At 38.6% G+C, this 12,948-nt stretch overlaps 1 protein-coding gene across 9 annotated transcripts in view; it reads right to left on the reverse strand.

Annotated features, from left to right (window-relative positions):
• NCKAP5 (NCK associated protein 5) overlaps positions 1-12,948 on the reverse strand; it is a 996,626-nt gene that overhangs the window by 116,513 nt on the left and 867,165 nt on the right. For all 9 annotated transcript variants that reach the window (XM_063647383.1, XM_063647384.1, XM_063647388.1 and 6 more), the window contains one exon: positions 2,028-2,129. In XM_063647383.1, the coding sequence (XP_063503453.1) occupies positions 2,028-2,129 (102 nt within the window). The remainder of the gene's footprint in view (positions 1-2,027; positions 2,130-12,948) is intronic.

The raw sequence follows: 12,948 nt of genomic DNA on the forward strand, positions 1-12,948 counted from the left end.
AAGATCACACCACTGTACTCCAGCCTGGGCAACAGAGTGAGACTTCATCTCAACAACAACAAATACACACACACACACACACACACACACACACACATGTGTCTTGGCTCTTCAACTAAGCCGTCAGTTAGTTCATGGTCTCCCTATGGGACCCTGTTTTACACTTTCTGATATCCTATAATTCCCTGATGCCTGGTGCCTAAGTAGTAACTACATTAGGCAATAGCCAAAAGTGGATGGACTTTGTTACCAGGGATCACTGATGTGAGCTTCTGGCTTCTGGAGAGACATATTAGTAGAGCCCTTTCTCAGTGATCATTTCCACCTTTGCTGTGGTTTGCTGTGGGTGTAGCATGGTACCACATATTAAGAGAACTGAAGGGGGCCAAAGGAACAGAGATCTTATGATTGTTCCAATATTGTCAGCAGGCACTGTGCACGCACATTTCCTGTGTTATCTCATTTAATCCTCACCACAACTCTCTGAAATAGAAAAGAAATATCATTATCCTCATTTTCTAAAAGGGAAGACTAAGGCATTGAGGTTTTAATACCTTGCCCAAGTTGCCCTGTCAATATAACATTCTGATGCCCGGCCCAAGTCCAAGCCATTATGCCAAAATGCCAAGTCAGCCCTCTGACAATGAGCAGAGCTCCCAGAGATACACAGAACCCCACGAATCCCAGTGAGTTGTCATTGGTAATAATGATTATTCTTAAAATTCTTCATCAAAAATGTCTATTAGCTTCTATTGCAACATTATCTTAATTATGTTGATTTAACAGGCAAAAATACAACCTGTCTTCTGCACTATCCAAAGTATATTTTCCTCATTGTTTATTTTAGATTACTACCCTGAATGATTCATATACTTTAAACATTCTTACTGTGAGAAATGCAGTATAAAATCTACAATTTTAGTTAAAAAATAGAGATAATGAAGCTGGCTGGGTGCGGTGGCTCACGCCTGTAATCCCAAAATTTTGGGAGGCCGAGGCAGGCAGATCACAAGTTCAGGAGTTCGAGACCAGCCTGACTAAAACGGTGAAACCCCGTTTCTAATAAAAATATAAAAATTAGCTGGTTGTGGTGGCGGGCGCCTATAATCCCAGCTACTTGGGAGGCTGAGGCAGGAGAGTCGTTTGAACCCAGGAGGTGGAGGTTGCAGTGAGCTGAGATCGCGCCATTGCACTCCAGCCAGGGCAACAGGGTGAGACCTTGTATCAAAAAAAAAAAAAAAAAAAAAACCAAAAGAGTATGAAGCCCAGAGTTTCATTCTTTCCATTTTTAAATAAAAACTCCACACTTAAAAGAAAAAACTCCTGACTTTAAGGCTATATTATAGATTGGATGCCATTAGGTCTTTATGAATGTTTAAAGTGACAACATTCCACTGAAATTCAATTCAAATCTAACTTGAGAATATTTACATTTAATGGTCTATCTACACTGATGGAATTATTCAGTAAAATAAAAAAACAGTTATCCACAAATGTTCATGTCATTGTTTTAAGCCTCACGTTTTTCATTATATATTTATTTGGCAATTGTGTTTTTTCAAGTTACTCTTTTTATGTCAATGAGAGTTAAAAAGCCATGCTGGTTAAAGTTTTGCCAGATAAGCACAAAGCTAACCCCAGCTAGAGAAAAAAAATGCAGAGCCCATGAATTTTTAAAAGTTCATACATAATATATCATAAAAGTAGGATGAATAATATGGGACGTGGGTTTTAATAAAAAGCTCTTTGACCATTTCTCAGAGACTCTGAGATGTAATCAATATCAAAAAAGGTATCTTCGGGACAAAGCCAAGATTTATGATATTTTTGCCGAGAATGACACTTTCTGCTTACTATATCAGCTGGGGGACATGATATTGAATTTCAGAGGACACAAGAAAGGAAGGTATTTTTATCTGCCTGACACTGCTTCAAGGATGCACTTTATGGTTCGCTTGTGACATCATATTTGATGGAAGGAAAATAACAACAGAAACAAGTGTTCTGAAGGCAACTGGGAAACTCACGTGCAGCTCAGCATCAGTTCGTGACTGTGTCAGACTTCGGCTTCTTTCCACCTCTGAAAGCAAATCTCCGGATGAAAGATCCAAGAGGCGTGAGTGAAGTTTCTAGGTAAAACCAAGCAGAAACATTGAATAGCAATAATTTAATTATTTGTTTCAAAATCCTGCCTTGGACAGTTAAATCTCAAAAGAGTTGGCATTTCCAGATTAGATAATGCATGTCCTAATTTAAAAAAGTTTATTCTAGTTTATCAGTGTTCCCTTACACGTATATGTATGTGTATATGCAAATTACATTTTGTAAACAATAGTGATGCTTTTACAGTCTGTCAGTCCGCCTTGGAAGATATGTAGTAGAAAAATATAAGTAGTAGTTAAAAAAATAAGCAGTAGGGAAAGTATGAATACTCTGATATATTTATTGGGTAGTATGAAAATTAACATTTGATATTCACATTAAGAAAACGAATCACCAAGTTCACCTTACTATGTTGAGCAGTGGTTAAAATCTGAGCAGATAATTATAAAAGTGACCTTATTTCTAAACAGCATTGATCTTGTGAAATCTTCCCTTGGACACATTTTAACTCAAAGTCATTAATGTCATCTGTTAGGAACAATTAATGTGAATAGAAAATAATTGCTTCGGGGACCTGGGGACTCTGAGGATTTTGTACATTAATATTCACGTGCTATTCAATTATATACTGAATTCTTTATTTCAGTTTTGTTTGGGAGGACTGCTAAGCCAGAGACATTTCACTATATTAATCTTGATACTAATTACTAAGGCTTTTCTGTGGACATTAAATTTGATCTGTTTAATTGCAAATACAACAAAACTCGTGATTTATGCCTAATGTTTCTGCTAGGCTGATGACATTTTGAAAATGGCACTTATAGCCTGGTTTGTCTTGGTTACAACTTTTGTGGCTCCAGATGCTAAAAAAAAAATCTAATTGAGTAAGTAAATAATGTGGCTAAGCTTGCCTCTCTCGCTTCTGAAAAGTTTTTTCTACTCCTTTTTCTCCCTGGAGAGGCCCTGCTGCACACTGATGCTGATCTAAGAAATGCCTTTGCTTCTTTGCCACTGAGCAATGTTAGAATCATCTTAGAGGGCAGGGCTGTCCCACTGGTCACTCTGTCCCAGCATATCTACCGTGAAGTCAGCAGGGACTACAAACTCCACTAAAATGAGCCACATTCTCTCTGTTCCCCATTCAACTCTCTTTAGGCTGAACTTCTGTGAGAGCCCTGAGTATTTGGTTAGGTGACTATTCAACAAACATTTATGCAGCACCTCCTGAAGGATGGCACTGTGGCAGGGCTGTAGTCTATCCTCCCGCAAGGGTAAAGGTATTTTTTTGCTGTTGTGGGTTGGCCAGTTCTCCTTCTCAGTGGACCTTCAAATTGTGTGTCTGTGGAAGTCCTTTCACAAAAAAGAAAATAATTTCTAAACTGATTGCCTGTTGCTTTGAAAATCCAAATTTCTCCAGCAGAGCTAAGACCTCCATAGGTAACCAGAACCAATGCATTGTTTCTGGACAGTTTTTATAATCCTAATTCTATAATCCTAATTCAAGATTCAAGCTCTAGAATCTGACTTTCCTGGGGGCAAAGATAGAATTTATCTCATCTTGCAATCTCTGGAACCTGACAAAATACATCATACTTAGTAAGCAGCCCATTAGTGCTTGTTGTAGTCTTTAAACAAAAAGATGTCTTTATATTTTACTCACTCATATGTAAGTTTTAAAGATTGAGAGAGTGCCAAAAGAATTACAATGTTGTGAGACCTAAGAATACATTCATCAATATGCAAACAGGACAACAAGTTATGGGAAATGACATTCAACAGAAGAAATGATTTTGAGTGGTATATCATGTGATTTGGGAGAAGAGACCTCAATGGATTAGCTGTCTGACTTACTCAGTTCATGAACGCACTTCATTATTATTTCTCAGATATATGATGTCACACTTTCACCTACTGCATGAATATATGCATCTAAAAACCTGCCCTCCTCAAGGCTGTTTCAGTGGCTTTTATCCAAATGGGTCCCTTCCCTTCATTGAAATAGGGAAGGTCTGCGTGGGAGAAAGGAGAGGTCCTGGGGCAAAGGCCAGGAGACCTGAGTTCTAGCCCTGTCGAAGGTACACATTCTACAGGATCTCAGGAATGTAACTGAACCTCTTAGTCTCAAATCCCTCATCTGCAAAAGAAAGATGGAAAAACTTAAACCTGAGCTACCATTTGACCCATCAGTCCATTACTAGATATGTACCCAAAGGAAAATCAATCATTCTACCAAAAAGATACAAGCACACACATGTTCATTGCCACGCTACTTACAGTAGCAAAGACATGGAATCAACCTAGGTGCAAATAAGTAGTGGATTGGATAAAGAAATATGGTACATATATACCATAGAATACAGCCATAAAAAAGAATGAAATCATGTCCTTTGCAGCAACACGAATCCAGCTAGGGGAGGCCATAATCCTATGTGAATTAATTCAGAAACAGAAAACCAAATACTGCATGTTCTCACTTATAAGTGGAAGCTAGATACTGAGCACACATGGACATAAACATGGGAACAACAGACCCTGCAGACTACTAGATGGGGAAAAAGAAAGGGGGGAATGGGTTGAAAAACTACTTAGTGGGTACTATGCTCACCACCTTGGTGATGGGACCTGCATCCAAAACCCAGCATCAGGCGATATACCCATGGAACAAAACTGCACATGTACCCCCTGAATCTAAAATAAAAGGTGAAGTTAAATAAAATTCCCAACAAAGTCACAACATCCAATGACAGAATTATAGGCATCAGTAAGTGTATATTTTCAGAAAAAAGAAAGACAGAAGAGGCTATTTAATCTACTACCACAGGTATAGAGAGGCACTATCATATTAAGAAGGGAAAACAAACAGGATAATATGCTGAAATTCACATAGGCCAATTTATTGTTATACCTGACAGTTGGTGGTAGGTAATTTCTTAGATAATAAGGCACAAATGAATCATTCATTCTTATAGCTTTCATACATATAAGGCAAATCAAAATTGACTTAGAATAAAATAAAATCTGTTTACTTTTAAAAAAACAATTTAAACATTTATTTTTTTTTAAATTTTTAATTATTATGGGTACATAATAGTTGTTTATATTTATAGGGGTGCATGTGATGTTTTGATACAGGTATACAATGTATAATGATCCAATCAGGGTAACTGGATTACCTATCATCTCAAGCATAATAAAATCTACTTTTGTGTTAAGGCTATAGGCAAGGAAATGATAGGTAAATATCACAGAACTTCCCTTAAATAACTGTGAAAGCACACAACCCCAAAGAGACTACATTTCTTATGATAAGAATTTTTATAATAGGCTCATATTTTCACCATATATATAATATACAGGCATGTGTGTGTATAGCATCATTTTTTAAGCTGATACTGTATTACCTGTGCTTCAGTGAAAAATAGGTAGAATGTATACATTAGAAATTTAAGTCACTGTCAAAAAGAGCGTAACTGACATAAGAAGGCCATGACCTCTTAAGAGGAGCCCCCCAGCTTAGGGGGCAAATCCTCCATCATATACCCATGTATAGTTCATATTTACTGTTAGTGTTCATATGAATAAAATCTCATCTGAAATACTTTAAACTTCCTGTCTTTAACCTGCAAATCCCAATGAATTCTGGAGTTAGACATACTTGTTTTGTTTAGACATGAAAAGTAGCAGGACTACTCAGTATAGGTTTGAAATAGGCCTTGTGTCATCTGTCACACTGTCTCAGTAACTGAGATTCAACTGGGTTTCAGAAATAGAGACTCCTAATTTCACACATTTTCAAACCAGAGGTAAGTGAGGGATCTTTTTACTCAAATGCTTCCTTTGACGGTGACAGTCTAACCCTCCCTGTCAGACTGGCTTCACTGTCTCTGGAATGTGCCCCTCTCCCGTCTGAGTTGATCTTTTGTCCATTTTTCCATGGCACACCCTCCTCCTCCTGCCCCTAGATCCTGTCCAGTATTCAGGACAACACTGAAACCCTCCCTGTAAAGTCATCTATCCTCTCTAACCCACAGTGGATTCCCTGCCTTGAGGGATTGGACTGCCTCTCATTTCGGTCCTTTATCCAAAGTGTACTCTTACTGAGTTGTTCTCTGTGTAGGTTCTATCTTCCTAACAGGACAATCAGCTCCATGAAAATGCAGGCCAATCCCTTAATTTCTACATTGTCCCAGTGCCAGGGACTAGCTGGGTGTCACAAAACCTCGGGAACCTTGGCCCTCTTCTTTCTGGGGGCACGGCTGGCCTGCATTTCCCAGCCTCCTTTACAGTCAGGTGTGCCCACATGACATGTTTAGTTCTAGGTCATGGAGCCTGAGCAAAAGTGACATCTGCCCTTTCTTGCCTGGCCCAGGAATACCTCCCTTATATAGTTTTCTATGCTCTTTATCCTTCCACTGGCTTGATGCAACCAACTCAGCACAGCAACCTTGGAAGCCACTGTTGAAGATGAAGCCAACCAGGTATAAGGAGTTTGGCTTCTTTAATTCTCAACTGGAAGAAAGCCACTCTGGGAAAAGAAACGACTTTTCTGGATTTGACACAAGGAAGATATCAACTTATACTGAATTTGGGCCATGATTTATTTGGAGTTTGCTATTATTGCTGACATTGACCTGGCTGACACAGTTCTCTCTGCAGCCTACAGGGTAGCCACTCAAGAAACATGCATGTTTCTATGTATATATGTCATATGTGTACATATGTGCACACACATGTACATATATACAGGTATTTACACATGTGTATGTAATGGCTATGTCAACAGCCCAAGGTGACAACCCCTCTGAAGATTCTAGCTTCACAGGAAAGAGACCTGCTTTCTGTCACTATACGCAAGGGCAGGGGTTGGGGGATTGTGTGAAGAGCTAAGATGTATCACAATTTATAACAGAACGCATGCCTCATACAGGTGTAAAATACCAAGCTAAGTTTTGGGGACCTGGCAATGCCAGGGTAGTCAGTGCCTGAACTACACATTGGGTCGGTAATATTTGGTGGGTTCACTTGCCTTCAGTCAGTTTTATGTTCTCTGAGCAGTTCTGTATCTGTAATTCAAGGCAGAGAAATGTCCCCCTCAACAGACTGTTCCAGGGACTGACTGTCCTTTATCTGGCAGGATGAAGGTGGAGTGGACCCTTCAGGGTGGTAGTGACTGATTCTGCAGCTCTCTAGTTAATGATGGCAGCAGAGACTGGAGACTGAGGTACATTTGAGCCTTTGGCTATTTAGTAGAGACGGGGTTTCACCATGTTGGCCAGGCTGGTCTCGAACTGCTGCCTTCAGGTTCTCCACCTGCCTTAGACTCCCAAAGTGCTAGGATTACAGGCATGAGCCACTGCACCCAGCCCCGCCAACTATTAAAAGCCAAATATTTGCACAAAAGAGAAGTTTTAACTGTTCAGCACCTGATCTGAGAGAAGGGATGCCAACAGCTGCCTTGGCTGCTCCCCGTCTCGGTGAGTCCTCGCCTGCTCTAGCCCACTGTCTCTCTGGGTTCTGTCACACTCTGTCACCTTGGCTGGCTGCTTATTTGGACCTGGCCATGTTTAGGGATCACCCTCCCTCAAGTCTAGTGGACTGGATGTTGGGCTGATTTCTCGGATAAATAACTTACTGTTTTTTCAGCTTTAGTTTTGTTTTCAAATCATCTCCACTTTGGAGAGCTGTTCTCACCTCACAGATTCTAGAAAGCTTCCTAGAGCCCCATTTCTGCTCCCTCAACTCTGTCTTAGGCGGGCCCTGGGCCCAGGGTTTGATTCCCTTTGAGACCAACACAAGGGAAGCAAACCTGGAGTGAGTTATTATGAAATCTCCTGAGTATCTTTTGATATTGCTAACTTCCTCTGATTGCCTGTAAGTTCACCTTTCTAGAGGATTTGGTGCATGTTTAAGAGAAGCATTTTAAATATGACCCTGAATAGACATAATCAGGTAAATAAGCTTTGTTTCTTCTGTTGGGTAACAAGGCAATTTCACAGGTATGCATAAGGATCTCCAAAAGGAAGGTGCAGGAAATTTTCTAAAACAGCTTGGAGCCTGATGAAAATAATTTTTCTATGGAAGCCAAATGATCTTCCATAAAAACCCCAAAGTTTTGCCTTATTCACATACTAGACTTACATTTTTGCCACACTCAGAAGGGTGATTTTTCATCAGCCCCTCCAGAATCCCATCAAGAGAGATTGTGGCAGATCCCTGGGTTCACATTTCACAAGTTTCATTCTATTCCATTAAGAATTTATTATAAAACTGAATATTATATAACTGCATATTATATAACTGAGTATTATATGGTCATTTCTTAGATTCACAAAAATTTGAGACCAGGACAAAATCTTTTTGGATAAAAGCTGATGTTTAATTAATTATGCCATTATTTCCATTTTGGGCTACAAAGATAAAACATAATATCTGCATTCAGCCTTCCTGCTGATGTGACAGTGTGCTTTCCAAATGTTCTCCTAGAGGCCCTTTAAAAAAATATGTCCATCATAATTTGATCTCACTTCAGTGTCTGAAATTTTTACAGCTAATTTTTTAAGCCATCTGCAACAGTCCTTTTTGCAATTATTATTTTCCCTGACAACTTTTAGACTTGCCTTGCACATCAACGTTTAGCTGCCCTGAGTGCATTCTGTTTTGCTCTGGATGGTGCCTTGGCAAATGACATGGCTCTGCCTCTTTTCTACTTCTCCAGGACCCAAGGTTATAAAATACTTTTGAAACAATTATTCCACAGCTATATTCAAAACCTTCTTCAAGGGTCCCCACTTCCATGACAGCCTGATTATCCAGTGGCTACCTAAGGGAGCAGCATTTGGTTTGGTGATTAGAAAGTTTATTCATGGTCTCTGTAGCTTAGACTGATGACCAGAGCACATCTTACCTGTCCTTAACTGCTGCAATTCCATTAACAGTGCCCCAAGGCACCAGTGGGTAGATGGATGAGGATGAAAACAGCAGATCTTGCCCTAAAGAGCCTCCACTCTAATTAGTCCAACACTAATTTATGCTTTTTTGCTTTATGAAGCATCTACTATGTGCAGAATCACGACTATGAGCTATGAGAGACTCAAGGAAGCTCATTAACAGAGCTGACAATATCCCTGAGCAGACCAAGCACACAAAGCAGAAAAAATACAAGTATTCTTAAGGCAGAACATGCAAACAAGATCACAGTAGAATAAGGGTGCCACGTAGCTAGAGATGGTGGAGGCCAGTGTATGAACCACACAGTTAAATATATGTAAGAGAATATTCTGTGCAAAGGGAAGTTAGCTCTTCCTGCAGACCTCCCAAATCTCTTGGTTTGAAGTCTTTACAAAACAAACAAACAAACAAACAAACAAAATTCGGAAATACTTCAGACCTAACAGCAAAGTGACAGAATGTTGCGAAAAAGGACAGAAGGTTAAGGTTCCCATGGCAGGCCAGTCAGACGTGTGGGCAGGAGGACAGCTGAAGAGTGACTTGCATTTGCTTGCCAAGCCTGACTCTCTGAAGCTTTCCTTTTGTCTTCCTCTGTGAATATGATCTAAGGGAGGAAGTGATTCAGCATAGCCTGAGCCTATTCTGGGATCTAAGAGACACAGAAGTGCCCTGAAATTTCCATTTTCATCACTAATTACTTTAAGAGGTACTTTAATAAGTGCTTTCCAATTGCCCCCGCTGTTTTGTAAAATTATCTACACTGCATTTTACATTTTTAATCAAGTTTTATTTTTGAAAAGTTCTGACTTTCTGAAGATTTTACCTTTTACATGTGGGGGAACACATTTTTTCCCTCTGATTTCACCAAACTAAAAGGATTAGTTAGTGGGGGGAAAAAAAACCCCTAAAACTTGACCTATTTTTACCAGACCTATTGGAAGCTCCATTGATGGTCACTAGAATTCCATGTACCACTTCTTATGAAGAAATGAATTACCACTTGTTCTGTGGGGGGAAGAGACACTCTGTGAAGTCCTTTCCCTAATCTTATCTCATGAATCTTCATACTACTGTGTGTGTGAAGTCCTTTCCCTAATCTTATCTCATGAATCTTTATACTACTGTGTGGAAGAAGCTGTCATCTTAGATTTTAGAGATGAAGAACCCAAGACGACAGAAGCAAAGGAAGGCATCTGAAGTCACAATGCTACATATATTTCAGGAAGCAGGAGAGCCAGGATTCTGTCCCAGACCTGCTTCCTTCTAAGTCCAAGCTCTTCCTACCACATTCTGCTTGCTTTTTCTATGAAGGGAGGGACGTGATAACATCACTGCTATCTTTTACAAGGCAAATCCTATGGAAGTATCTTATTTCTGCCTAAATGTTAAGCCCACAATTTGAGCAGCTCCCATCAAATTAATTATGTTGCCTTGGTGATTTTCCTTCCCAGGTTCTGCTTTAGAGGCAGATAATTGGGAAGGAAATAATAATAATAACAGCAACAATAATAGCTGTGAACACTTATCGAGCTCTTTTTAGCACTAAGTGTGTGTTTCACATATGTTATCCTTTTAAATCCTCATTACAACCTACAGTAAGAACTATCATACCTGTCTTGCAAGTGAAAAAACTGACATACAGAGCTAAAAAAATCTTGCCTAATGTCACATAAATAGTATCTGAACCCTGGACAGTCTGACTGCAGAGTTCATGCTCTTAATTCTACCCAATTAAATCTGGTTAATGACGATTTATTATAGACAACTTATTAAAATAAAAATAAAAATTAATCAGACAGTAAAATGAACTGCATAGAATTAAAAAATAATTACCTCTAAATACAATGTGATATCTTTGTTCGCTAGACTCAAACATCATTCATTCATTTACTTAAAATCATGCTTTCCTTATTATTATTCCATTGTTATCACTATTGGTATTTGATTGGTATTGTCAATTTCATTTGCTTTTTAGATCTCTACATTCTTTCCATGGAAGCATAATTCCATATGTAAATTTGGACCTAACTGAAAAAATAAAACTATGCAAAAAAAAATAAACATTTATAGAGTGCTCACTTGCAGGCTAGGTCTTGTGCTAAGTGTTTACATTATTATTTTTTTAAAATTTAATTTAATTCAATATTTTATTTTATTTTTATTTTTCCAGAAGTTATTGAGGTACAGGTGGTATTTGGTTACAAGAGTAAGTTCTTTAGTGGTGATTTCTGAGAATTTGGTGCACTCATCACCCGAGCAGCATACACTGCACCATATTTGTCATCTTTTATCCCTCGCCCCCTTCCCACTCTTCCTGCCAGGTCTTCAAACTCCATTCTATCATTTTTATGACTTTGCGTCCTCATAGCTTAGCTCCCACATATCAGTGAGAACATAGGATATTTGGTTTTCCATTCATGAGTTACTTCATTTATAATAATAGTCTCCAATCTCATCCAGGTCACTGCAAATGCTGTTACTTCGTTCCTTTTTATGGCTGTGTAGTATTCCATTGTGTATATATACCACAGTTTCTTTCTCCACTCATTGACTGATGGGCATTTGGGTTGGTTACACAATTTTGCAATTGTGAACTGTGCTGCTATAAATGTGTGTGCAAGTATCTTTTTCGAATAATGATTTGTTTTCCTCTGGGTAGATACCCAGTAGTGGCATTGCTGGATGAAATGGTAGTTATATTTTTAGTTCTTTAAGGAATCTTCACACTGTTTTCCATAATGGTTGTACCAGTTTACATTCCCACCGGCAGTGTAGAATTGTTCCCTGTTCACCATATCCACTCTGACATCTACTGTTTTTTTTCATTATGGCCATTCTTGCAGGAGTAAGGTGGTATTACATTGTGGTTTTGATTTGCATTTCCCTGATCATTAGTGATATTGAGCATTTTTTCATATGTTTGGTGGCCATTTGTACATTTTCTTTTGAGAATTGTCTATTCATGTCCTTAGTCCACTTTTTGATGGGATTGTTTGTTTTTTTCTTACTGATTTATTTGAGTTCATTGTAGATTTAGGATATTAGTCCTCTGTCAGATGTATAGATTGTGAAGATTTCCTCCTACTCTGTGGGCTGTCTGTTTACTGTGCTGACTGTTCCTTTTGCTGCAAAAGCTCTTTAGTTTAATTAGGTCCCAGCTATTTATATTTGTTGTTATTGCATTTGCTTTTGGGTTCTTGGTCATGAAATCCTTGCCTAAGCCAATGTCTAGAAGGGTTTTTCCAATGTTATCTTCTAGAAATTTTATAGTTTCAGGTCCTTAATCCATCTTGAGTTGATTTTTGTATGAGGCAAGAGGTAAGGATCTAGTTTCGTTCTCCTACATGCGGCTAGCCAATTATCCCAGCACCATTTGTTGAAAAGGGTGTCTTTTCCCCACTTTATGTTTTTGTTTGCTTTGTCTAAGATCAGTTGGCTGTTAAGTATTTGGGTTTATTTCTGGGTTCTCTGTTCTGTTCCTTTGATCTATGTGCCTATTTTTATACCAGTGCCATGCTGTTTTGGTGACTATGGCCTTATAGTATAGTTTGAAATTGGTTAGTGTGATGCCTCCAGATTTGTTATTTTTGTTTAGTCTTGCTTTGGCTATGCAGGCTCTTTTATGGTTCCATATGAATTTTAGAATTTTTTTTTTCTAATTCTGTGAAGAATGATGGTGGTATTTTTATGGGGATTGCATTGAATTTGTAGATTGTTTTTGGTAGTATGGTCATTTTCACAATATCGATTCTACTCATCCATGAGCATGGGATGTGTTTCCATTTGTTTGTGTCATCTATGATTTCTTTCAACAGTGTTTTGTAGTTTTCCTTGTAGAGGCCTTTTGACCCCTTGGTTAGGTATATTCCTAAGTATTTAATTTTTTTGCAGCTATTG

Source organism: Pongo pygmaeus, chromosome 11, assembly GCF_028885625.2.
Source record: "Pongo pygmaeus isolate AG05252 chromosome 11, NHGRI_mPonPyg2-v2.0_pri, whole genome shotgun sequence".
Taxonomy (NCBI): domain Eukaryota; kingdom Metazoa; phylum Chordata; class Mammalia; order Primates; family Hominidae; genus Pongo; species Pongo pygmaeus.